The sequence below is a fragment of the Xenopus laevis genome, chromosome 2L, assembly GCF_017654675.1.
Source record: "Xenopus laevis strain J_2021 chromosome 2L, Xenopus_laevis_v10.1, whole genome shotgun sequence".
Taxonomy (NCBI): domain Eukaryota; kingdom Metazoa; phylum Chordata; class Amphibia; order Anura; family Pipidae; genus Xenopus; species Xenopus laevis.
In genome coordinates, this window is record NC_054373.1 from 72,669,766 (window position 1) to 72,682,200 (window position 12,435).

At 38.0% G+C, this 12,435-nt stretch overlaps 1 protein-coding gene across 4 annotated transcripts in view; it reads left to right on the forward strand.

The window, feature by feature from the left end:
* The first annotated feature begins 565 nt into the window (after positions 1–565).
* Positions 566–12,435, forward strand: part of nav1.L (neuron navigator 1 L homeolog) — a 147,298-nt gene continuing 135,428 nt past the window's right edge. The window contains exon 1 of one of the 4 annotated variants that reach the window (XR_005965391.1): positions 566–2,255. Coding sequence is in view for 2 of the 4 variants with exons in the window: in XM_018246543.2 (XP_018102032.1) it covers positions 1,745–2,255 (511 nt within the window). In the remaining 2 variants the exon portion in view is untranslated. The remainder of the gene's footprint in view (positions 2,256–12,435) is intronic. The other 3 variants (XM_018246543.2, XM_041582033.1, XM_041582035.1) reach the window with 3 other exon arrangements.

Below are 12,435 nucleotides of genomic sequence, written 5' to 3' on the forward strand. Positions count from 1 at the left end.
TAACCAAATAACAGATTTATTGAGCACAGTATACAATCCTAAGTGGAGTGTACATAAATCAGAGCAATGCAGGTTCATACAGTACAGTGAATAGGCAGTACTCACAACACCTTTGGTCAGTATGATTCTCCTCAGAGATAGGAACAATACATGCAGCTTTGAGGAGGTACACCCAGCTTTCAGCCTTTTCCCTAAGTGGAACCTGAGGGGAATCTATCTACCCTAGGTCTGTACACTTAGTCCCTACTTCTGGGCAATGAGTACCCTGGGATCTTAATCCCACTACAATCCTCGTAGGAGCCTCAGACTGCTCAGCTAAATAAACTGACTGACTATCACTCCTAGAGTGATCTATAAGTGTGAGTAGCCTATTCTTACTAGACCTGACCTGTCTAGGTTCCAACTCGAGCTCTGCCTCCTGCACAGGCTAGAGCCAGCACAAGATGGACACTGAATTCTGCCTTCAGAGCCTTTTATACTCTAGCCCAGCCCTCTGCTGGTCACTAAGGGCAACAGCAGGAGTCAACAGTACCCCTCCCAACTGTATTTTAGGACCCATTTAGGTGTCCATAACATGGAGGGACTGCCTGCACAAAATACTAGGGGTGGCTATTCTACACATCCCTACACTACAAATATACTTTTGCTTATTGTCTGAATTACTAATTCACTAAGTAGGTAAAAAATGTAAATAAAAGTAAAATCACTTTCTACTTCCTAGTCTGACAATCTGTTAAAACAAAACACTGATCCACAGAGAAGCACTTAGTAAACAAAACCCATATTTTCCACTTAACTGCATCCTTTTTTATTCTTTAAGACACTGACATTGTGGACAATCTGCAATCTCAGGTAATGGTAGTAGTGTGGTTGACTCCAGAAAATACTGAATATCCAGCCCAATATCTGTAACCGCAAGAATCGAGTCCTGCTCTTCCTTATCTTTCACTTCCAGCATCTTTCCTCTCCACTAGCTGCCACTCTCCTTTCGCTCTGCCTCTTCCTCGTTGTAACATTCTCCTCCCCTTCATTTTTTCTTATGCTTTTCCTTCTATTCCGTTTCCTTGTCCCATGTTCCTCCTCCTCTCATACTTGTTTTCGCATTTCCCATTCCTCTCACAGCGTATCCACTCTTTCCGCTTTCTCCGCCCGTTCCCCTCTTCCTCCTCCCTCCTTCCTCCTTCCCACCTCCATTTCTCGCAGCATCCTCCAGGAGGTAGAAGGAGAAAGCAGAGGGAGTGCCCTGCGCTCAAGCACCGTTACTATCAAAAGGCTGCACAGACTATACGTTTGGGTGGTGGCGGAAAAGCAGGAAGCGTTCGCGCAAGGATCGCACATTTTCATTTAGACGATTCGGTCCATATTTATTTTGTCTGTGTTCCTGATTATTTGGCGCAACAAATACTCCCATCTTTTCAACGTTTTATCTGCAGGGTTCGCATCCCTTTTATCCTCCATTGTCTCCTGCTTAATTTTTATTTTTAAATCAGCCATATTTTATTTTTACTTTTGATCGTCCATTTCCATCCTTCTAGGTTGCCATTGACTTTTCAGCTTCCGGCCTGATGCACGAGCTTTATCCTTTTTTGCCAGCCTGCTTTATTTCATACGATTTCTCTTGCTGTCATTGAAACTCCCATCCTTCGCATTTCTACCCCTCACATCCCCCCCCTCCCACCCTGATGGCTCTATTCTAGCAACCCCTCCTCCCCTGTCCGCTTACTATTCAGGGAGGGGAGGTGTCATGATGCAGAGAAAGGTAAAGCCCCCCTCTGGGGCAGTTCCTGGTCGCTCTGCTGAACTTCGTGTTTTTCGTGGCCCAACTAATGCAGTGCATGAGTCACGTCTGCCGGGCGCTCCTCTTCGCCGGCAGCGCTCTCTTACAAATCTTTCGGTGCTAACGGATGCTGAAAAAAAGTTACGCCTGTGTGGCCCTGATTGGTGTGATGATCTCTCTACTGTGAACTCCTCTAGGACCCAAAATGCTGCCCCACCATCTCCTGCTATGTCAAGGGCATTGTCCCGTTCAGAGCATTCTCTTCTGCAGCCTAGGACCCCAAGCCGTATTCCCCGTGGTCCCTATGCAGAGGTAAAACCTTTAAGCAAGGCACCGGAAACCTCTTCAGGAGTATCTGTTGGAGGAGATCCTGGCAAAGAGGCTGCTGAAGACAAGAAGGCATTCTTAAAGGTGGACCCGGAGTTAGTAGTGACTGTGTTGGGCGACTTGGAGCAGCTGCTTTTCAGCCAGATGTTAGGTAGGTGCCACTTCCTGGAAAAGTGTGTGCTTTAATTAAAAGAACAGAAGTGACAAGTAAATGCAGATATATATGAGGGCATTATGGAACGAGAGCCAGTGTAATATTTGTTAAGGTTGGGAACGTAGTTTTAGGTAGGCCTGTTGGGAAAGTGTTGAATAAGGGTCTTTAGGAGGAAAAACATAGGTGGTGTTGGCTTGTTGGCAATGTGTGTTTTTTTTATTTCGTAGTTGGAAGTACTGAAAGATGTGAAAATTGTGCAGTACTAATAGATAATTGCATCAGCACATCTAGTACGGATCATTTAAGCATTTTATGATATACATTATATACAACCGTGTAACACCCTGTAAAAGACCAGAGTTACCAGTATTAAATGCAGAAAGTGGACGTTCTGCTGACTTGAGCTAAACATGAAAAATGGAGGACATACTGTAGGTTATATCAGTTGTAATGAATAAATATGGAATGTGTAGCACTTGTCTTAAATATATATTAATTGAATTTAATTTTAATAACTAGTTTTGTATTCCAAATCTAGAGGGTGTTTTTGTATTTTTTTCTTTCCAAATGATTAAAAGGTTATATGTTTCACAATAAAGGGATGTGCCCCTTGGTGGTGACTTCATGGTGGTTTCATTATGGCAATGTACGGCAGTTCCAACACGTGAAAAAATAGCATTTTGTGTGAAGTAATCTGTATACAAATATGTGTATTATGGGAATTTGCCACGTTTTAAACATAAACCCAGCTGTTGTATTTAAACATTTTGCTAACACCTGTGGTTGTGTTGTATTTTATAAGCCTGTTATGAAATGCTATATTAAAGGCAGTATAAAAACCAACACAACCACAAGTGGTATTGCAAGGTGTATTGTGGGCAAAAAAATTCCACTTTTTACTTAGTGCCCCTGTTGCATCAGTTGTCATCTCTACTTATTGCCTTATAATTCCATAAATTGCTTACAATACAGTAAAGAAGACAACATAGCAATAAACATTGTTTTTACTTCTCAGCTGTTCCCCTTCATTATTCTTCCAAGTAAAACTGGTATTTTATAAGCCTGTTATGAAATGCTATATTAAAGGCAGTATAAAAACCCAGTTTTACATGTGGTATGCAACTGATGGAAAGGGACTCAAATATGACATAAATTACTTGGAAGAGTAGGGGAACAGCTGTAAAAACAATGTTTATTGCTATGTTGTCTTCTTAACTGTATTGTAAGCAATTTATGGAATTATAAGGCACTAGGTATAGATATGACAACTGATGCAACAGGATCACTAAGTAAAAAGTGGACCATTTTTGCCCACAATGCACCTTGCAATATCAGATTTACTCTTGTCTCTCCTGTACTGTGCACTTCTTGAATGAAGCTCTGCACTACATGCTAGATTGGCATCACATAGGCATGGGTTTGGGTGTCACTGGCACACCCATTTTTTGAGTGGCATTCATGGGGCACATGAATGGGGTCCAGGAACACATGGGTTCCAGAACCCAATGTTAAGGGTTCCTGTTAGAAACATAATCAGCGCTTTGCATGTGATTGTCAATCCAGTGCAAGATGTAGAGTTCAGTCTGCATTTACTGTGGGTAAGGGTGTATGTGTTTTTTGCCCGCACAGCACTCAAGCATTTCTGCCCCTTCAGTAGGCCTTATGTTTTTTTCCTGTAAAATATGCACAGAAATTAGGCACTTAATTTAGTGAGACAGCTTAGGTGAAACAACTATAGTTAAGAGAAATTAAGGTAAGGTACTGTATGTTGAAAAACTTCAATACAGCACTAGCAAACTAGTAAGGACCTTTTTTAATTTTCTGGTACCTTCCACAATGGTAGTTGACAGGTGATCTTTTTTCTAAAATATATGGCATTAATTAAGTTCAAGTTGTGTGGTGCAGTATAAACTGCATCTGAAGCAAGAAGCACACAAGTGTGACACAGTAAAACACTGTTAAGGCCATACAGATATTAAGGTGAGTCAAGGAGAAATTATCAATAATGTTTAAAAGGGCTTGTCATTGCAAGGCCTTAGCTTTGGTAGCGGCATCAACTTGAGGTGCCTTTGGGTTGTTTAAAAAAGAAAATAAAATGTTTAGATAAAGGTTGGAAATAACACATTTGAAGCTTAGGAATATTTACAGCTAAAAGGAAGCAAGATAAATCATTTGCCTAGTTTTAAAGACACTGATTGTAGACACATTGTATGCTTTTATAAAAAATATAGCATAATTACTTTCCATAAGAGAGAACAGAGATTTAACTATAACCTGGAAATGCAGAGACTGTTCAGCTTTGTGGGAGTGGTACCTCTGCTTATAATAGAGCAAAATCCTTTTGTTCACAAATACATGCTGCACTGCTGCAGGCAGAGAAAATGACTACTACATGGTTGAAAAACAGATATACAGTAATGCCATGTACAGTGGTATTAAGAATAACCTTGACTTTATGTAAAAAGGCGTTCTTTCTTATTTGTTAAAGATAAATATGTGTTAATAAATAAATTATATAAATATGCATTTCCATTATTGCACATTATAGCATTTCAATTATGCAGTGCAGCTTTTATTTGAATATACTGTATTAAACTGGCTAGCTTTTTAATCTTTTAATTATGGGCTGATTTCTTGGTGTGAACCATTAATCTTTTTTACACCGCGGCTTTCAAATGCACCATAGTCCAGTGGTGAGTTATTCTGGAACACTGCAATATCATATCCGTGTTTAGATACACAGCATGAATAGGATGATTCATCAGACAGAATTTAATATAGGCGAATAAATGCTTTGCATGAATTTAATGTGTCGTCAGGGTTATAGTATTTATCATCAAGATGCAGTGATGCATATTCGAAGCTTCATTATAGTGGACACTTAATGTTGGTGCAATAGTGGTTCAGTCTTCATCACCCTGCCATTCATAAAGCAGCTATATCCTTTAAAAACAGGGACCCAGTGTCTGGGTGTCTGATGATTATTCATGGTGCAGTCTAGGCAATAAAAAAAGGATCTTTCGCTGCATTATCCTGGATGATTGGCAAAATACCCCCCCCCCATGTGTGGCTTCATCCGGATGGCGGAGCATAGAGCCTGATTTACATTTCATTATATAGAAATGTCTTCAGTGGAATAAGTTCCATAGTGCTGTAATAAAAGCATGACATCCTAGTCATTTTCAGAATGTGGGCCATATTCTCTAATTTCATTCACAGCTACAATACCACACAGTGATTGTTCATACGTTCCGTGCTTGGCTCATTGCTATTTATAACCTCCTCTTACAGCACAGCCACTCAACACGACTAGCTCTATTTTTTCAATACTCTTGGTACGTACCACCATCTTCTGACAGGTTAGTGTTTCAGTATCATTAGACCTAGAACCTTAAACAAATGTTTGGGTTATTATACTGTACTGATATCCATTTGCAGGAACTGCTTTGTGACCAAGACCATTACTATCACTTAACTGATAAATGTGTAGCTCTCAATGTCCCCTCTGTAACGAAGTATATATATACATATATATATATATATATATATATATATATATATATATATATATATATATATATATATACATACTGTATACACATATATGTATAAAGCTCAAAAGGATCCGTACTCCAAGATTAGTGAAACATCAGTGTATTATTCTTCAAATTTGTGCACTGATGTTTCACTAATCTTGGATTGCGGGTCCTTTTGAACTTTAAATAAATGCTTTGACCCTGCACCCACATCAACAAAAGACTGGTTTAGAGTGCATACGTTTGGGTCTACTAAGTCTACTAGAAATCATGTATATACATTAAATAAACCCAATAGGCTGTTTTTGCTTCCAGCAAGGATTCATTATATCATAGTTGGGATCAAGTACAAGGTACTGTTTTACTATTACAGAGAAAAAGGAAATACTTTTTAAACATTTGGATTATTTGGATACAATGGAGTCCATAGGAGATGGCCTTTCCAGAATTTTGGAGCTTTCTGGATAACGGGTTTCCAGATAACAGATACCATACCTGTACTATACTGTGTTAAAGGGGTAATTTTTATTTTTTATTGTTTGTGGTTTTTGAATTATTTAGCTTTTTTATTCAGCATCTCTCCTGTTTGCAATTTCAGCATTTCTAGTTGCTAGTAACCTTAGTACCTTAGTAACCATGCATTGATTTGAATAAGAGACTGGCATATGAATAGGAGAGGGCCTGGATAAAAAGATGAGTAATAACAATAAATGTGTAGCCTTACAGAGCATTTGTTTTTAGATAGAGTCAGTGACCCCCATTTGAAAGCTGGACAGAGCAAGAAGAAGAAGGCAAATAATTCAAAAACAATAAACAATACACAATTAAGACCAATTGAAAAGTTGTTTAGAATTGGCCATTGTATAACATACTTAAACACAATAAGGGATTTGTGGCAAACTGGAACTGGAATATGCTATTTAGAGAAGGGTGGCACATACACCTCATTAATTTCTCCTCTGCTGTCATGCCACTCTGACAGTCTCTGCACTGGCTTCTGTTGGCATTCAAAATAAAAATGAAACTAATGACCCTTACATTTAAAGCAGTTTATAACTCTGCTCCTACATCTCTGAACTAACTCCAGGTACTCACCATGCCATGCCACAATATCTTATCGGGTATATTTTGTTCAACCAAAGGTGCGTGCTAATAAAACCCCCAAACGGAGTGCGGGCTCTATTAGCAGTTTGGGATAATATTTTTGCCCAACAAGTGCCCTTTAAAACATCTACTTTAGAGAATCTCACCCTCATCTAGCTTAGCATAGCTTTAGTATACACCAGGCATGTCCAAAGTCAGGCCCGGGGGCCAATTGCGTCCCGTTTTCAAATTTACATCGGCCCTCAGCCTCCATTATGAAATTAATAATAATGTGGCCCCCCAGCACAGTGCAATCAGGAATTGCGTAGCCATAATATTTGGGTGCATTAGTGAAATGATCTGCCACTTGGCCTATTCTGCTGTCTGTGTGCTGAAGGTGTTAGCAATAGACACATACTGGCACGGAGTGACGCGTCGCTCTCGCATACTGCTTTAGGGCTGAAGGTACAAATGACGTGCCAGTACAGTAAACTAAAGAAGTATGTGAGAGCGGCGCGTCACTATGTGCCAGTACGTGTCTATTACTAACACCTTCAGCATATAGGCAGCAGTATGGACCAAGTGGCAGATCATTTCACTAATCATGTGCCCAAATATTGCTGCTACGGCTACGTGATTCCTTGTTTAAATGGGGTGTGGAGAAAAAGTCCAAACAGACTCCACTTCCTAAACGCGTTGTACATGTCCATCTCCAGAATGAATGATCCTGATCACAAGCTAGCTACATCGGAATGGATGTCAGGCTGAATGGTCGGCCCCCACACATTTCAACCTCACCAAATCTGGCCCTCGTTGCAAAAAGTTTGGACACCCCTGGTATACACTGTATGCAGCAAAACACAATGTTCAGTGCCATATATCGCACTTTGCTGACTAATTCACTTGCTTATTTCTACACTTTTATTTCTCATATTACTTCTTTTAGATTGTAAGCTCTTTTGGGCAAGGCCATCTTTACTTTTTGAATTGGTTATCAGTTTTCTGTATATAATCTGTATATTCACTGTATAAACCCATTTACTGTACAACACTGTTGGTGCTCTATAAATATGTGTTGATAATAATAATGATAATATGTGGTACAGGTATGGGATCTGTTATTTTGGAAACCCGTTATCCATACAGCTCCGAATTCTAGAAAGGCCATCTACCATAGACTCCATTTTCTCCAAATAATTCACATTTATTAATGTAATAAAACAGTACCTTGTACTTGATCCAAACTAAGATATCATTAATTCTTATTGAAGGCAAAACCAGCCTATTGGGTTTAGATTCATTATCTGGAAAACACCAGGTCCGGAGCATCCTGGATAACAGGTCACATACCTGTACTTCATGTTGAGTTCCAATTTGTCACTGCAAGGAATGTCCATAGTTCGCCATGGGTCCCTGCTTCTTTTTAAAGGGGAACTATTGCAAAAATTAAAATTCAATATAGCTTCATCATACTGAAATAAGAAACTTTTATAAATTCAATCAATTAAACATTTTGCCTCTTTCTGTTATGATCAAGTTTATGTTCACTATCCCTCTCTCAGCATCTGTTTTTCTTCATTCTGTCTTCATGCAGCAGTTGGGGGTCAGATAGTCATTGACGGTTAGATCAATATATCTTATCCGGGGGGCTTCCTTTCCTAGCAGATGTATTAGAGCTCACTCAACTGATTCTAGTACAAACCTAACAATCTAACAAAATAACTGCCTTTTGCATGAAGCCTGCATGTAGAGAGACAGGAGTGAGCTCTAATACAACTTCTAGGCAAAATGAGCCCCTCTATAAGATAAATTGGATCTAACTGTCAATGATTATCTGACACCCAACTCCTGCATGAAGAAAGAATGACGAGAAACAGATGCTGAGAGAGGAATAGTGACTATGAACTTGATCATTTTAGAAACAGTACAGAATATTTAATTGATTGTATTTAGAAATTTCTTTTTCTGAGGTGATAGACGAAGAACATGTCTGGCCTTCAAAGAACCTTGCTCTCAACCTAACTGTACACCTCTGAGTTTAAGTGGTATGCAGACTGCCTCATCTCCTGACCTTACTAAGTGGCTGTGGATGAATGGAAGCAAATCCTGCCAATAATGTTCCAAAATATATTGGAAATCCTTCCCAGAAGTATATAAGCTGTTACAGCAGCAAAGTAAGGAACAACTTTATAATTTCATATCAATATCTATCTTGAAATATTATGGAGCTTGATCACATAGGGAGGTTTAAAAATTGCTAATTGGCTTGGCCTGGACATCATAATGTTTATATCTTACACTAGTTGTGAGTGACATAAACTGCTATTGCCACTAAATGGGCAATGGAAAATGGTTAATAAAAAAAAATAAAATCATTTTGTTTGCTAAGTCAAGGTTTGCAAGGCAAAAAACGCTTATACATTGGGCCAGACAACAATTCTGCTGAAATAGGTATGTTAATTCTGGAAGACATACTGTATTTTATAGCATTTTATTGGCCAATTTGCCCGACTTTGCATGTTGTTTGATTGGCAAGTGACATACCTCAAAATATATTCAAATGCAGACATCATTAGTATTTTTATTTAAATATTCACATGATTCTCTGGTAAGGGTTAAGCATTGTATGTTTGTACACATGAGATCCTATTTTTTGCCATGGCAGTGTGGAGCAGTTTTTACCGGTATATGTGCTAAAAGTGTACTTTGTTAAAACTGCCATGCGCAGTGCAGAAACATTTGGACACACTACTGTAAACTAGTGTGTTTTTATTCCATAAAAAGTGGAATAATAAACTGATACTCTTGATAGAGTTGATAATTGCTTTCATATTACCTTTAAAAATGAAAGTAAGGGGTCATAGCAATAAATCATGGTCTATATCTATATATATATATATATATATATATATACACACCTGTCAGTAGTACAGGTATGGGACCTGTTATCTAGAATGCTCGGGCCTGGCGTTTTCTGTCTACTAGAAAATCATGTAATTAAACATTAAATAAACCCAATAGACTGGTTTTGCTTCCAATCAGCATTAATTATATCTTAGTTGGGATAAAGAACAATAATTTAGTTTATTTGGATAAAATGGAGTCTATCGGTGATAACCTTTACGTAATTCTGAGTTTTCTGGTTAACAGGTTTCCGGATAACGGATCCCATACCTGTACAAGAATAGCCAAAATTGGACAGATAACTGTTTTGATATGCAAAACAGTGGAGTGATGCTAATTTTATTATAACTGAAGGGCTTTAACATGTCTCAAAATGTTTGAGGTATATATATATATTTTAGGGATGCACCGAATCCAGGATTCGGTTCGGGATTCGGACAGGATTCGGCCTTTTCAGCAGGATTCAGATTCGGTTTCGAACCAAATCCTAATTTGCATATGCAAATTAGGATTCACATATGCATATGCAAATTAGGGGTGGGGAGGGAAATCACATGACTTTTTGTCACAAAACAAGGAAGTAAAAATGTTTTCCCCTTCCCACCCCTAATTTGCATATGCAAATAATGGTTTGGGTTCGGTATTCGGCCAAATCCTTCACAAAGGATTCGGTATATATATATTTATATATATATATATATATAAATAATGAGTGCATTTCTTTGTTAGGTACATGACTATTGGACTATAATTTGTGAAATTTGTTAAAAAAGGACAGAATTAGACAAGAAATGTAGACCTTTTCTCAAGTATAAACTCACAGAAAAAAAGATGGAGAGCATTAAACACATGAAATGCAGTGCTCGCCTACATGAGTTAAAAAAAACAAAAAAAACGACAAGAGCAAGGAAGCGTCAGTCAGAGGAGAGAGGGTGAATGTAAAGAGATAGGGGGAGGGAGCATTGCACAGCTGGACTGTTTGTTATGCAGACAGGATGTGAGGCACAGTGCTTGCTATTCCACAGAAGCCTTATTTTGCAGACTGTTAGTCCTTAGACCACATTTTGTTAATTAACTGTTTAATCATACACTGCTATGCATATTATGCTATTTTACAGTTGAGTCATAATGCTCTGGCACTGTATCACTCAAAATTAAATTTGCATAACATGCCTGTGTATAAAAATATATTCGTAAATATTATTATATATTATTTTAATCTGCAGTATCATCATTTTTCAATGACCCTGTAGATTATAAACAGCGTATTCTATAATTAGGACATTCTTTTCTAAATAAAAGTGACAAACACATTCGGCTGCTGCCGAATTTGTAACATGGGCATTGGCAGTTTGAGTTTAATGTTCCGTGTCAAGCAAGCAGCTTTACTGTGGATGTTGCTGTAAGAGCAGCGGCCATAGCAAAGCTGGAAGGCAACAACATGAATGCTGGAGATCTCAGCTTCATGTGGTCACATGGCTTTACTATGGATGATGCGGTTAGAGCAGCTCACATATCAAAGCTTGCAGGCTCCAATATAAATGCAGCTTATTATTATTATTTACCCTGTCAAGCTTTGAAACACAGCAGAGGTGCAAATAAACAAGTTTGCAACCTGGACATTATAACCAGCCTCACTCAGCGGTACGACAGAAACCACAATGGTGCTTGGTAGGAAGAGGAGGTTCCCTGAAGCAAGCAATTTTTAATCAGTGCTTGAAATATGCTTCTAAATTGGGCAACAATATGATGTCAAGCCTTGGATGTCAGTCCAAGCCTATAAACAGCACTATTGTTCTGCTAACTGCAACTGAGGATAGCTTAGGAAGGGTAGCTAAAACTTTTTAGTGACTTCCAATAGCCTTATATATTACAATAGGGGGCATATTAAACTCTATTTTATTGTCCTTTATTTGTATATTACCAATATATTTCTATTTGTGTTTGCAGTTCTGTACAGAAAAACAATATAGTAATAGAATAGAAATAAATAATAACAATAATAGAATAGAAATAAATTCAGTTCTGCTCATCAAAAGTCAGTTTCTATATGTTTTTAGAGTGTTGGAGGAAACAAGAATATTCAGAGGCAACCTGATAACATATAGATGCCTTGCAGATAGTGCCCATGGCACAATTGAACTGAAAGCCTCAACCCATCAATGCAGCAGTGCTAACTACTGAGCCACTTAAAGGGGTATCTTAATTTCTAATATATATCTAATTTCTAAATAGTGATATTATGAGAATTAGCAACTTGTGTTCAGTTGTTATTTATTGTAGTTTCTGAATTTTGTAGTTGAGCTGCTATGTGGTTGTTATGGTCCAATTTACCCTAGCAACCAGACAATGGTTTCAAAGACACACCGGATGAATAGGAAAAGACTTGAACAGAAAGATAAAACATTTTTCCTACAAAACAATAGTTTTTTGGCTGCCCCCTATTTGAAAACAGGAAATACGCAGAAGAGGATGGCAAATGCTGTAATTAAAAAACAATAAAAATTAAGACCAGTCAAAGAATAGAACATTCTGTAATTTATTAAACTACTACTGACCTACTAACTACTACCCCTTTCCATATTAATTCTAGCAAGCATGGTCTTAATTGATATTGTATTTTCTTTTTTAGCACTTTTTAGTTAATTAATACT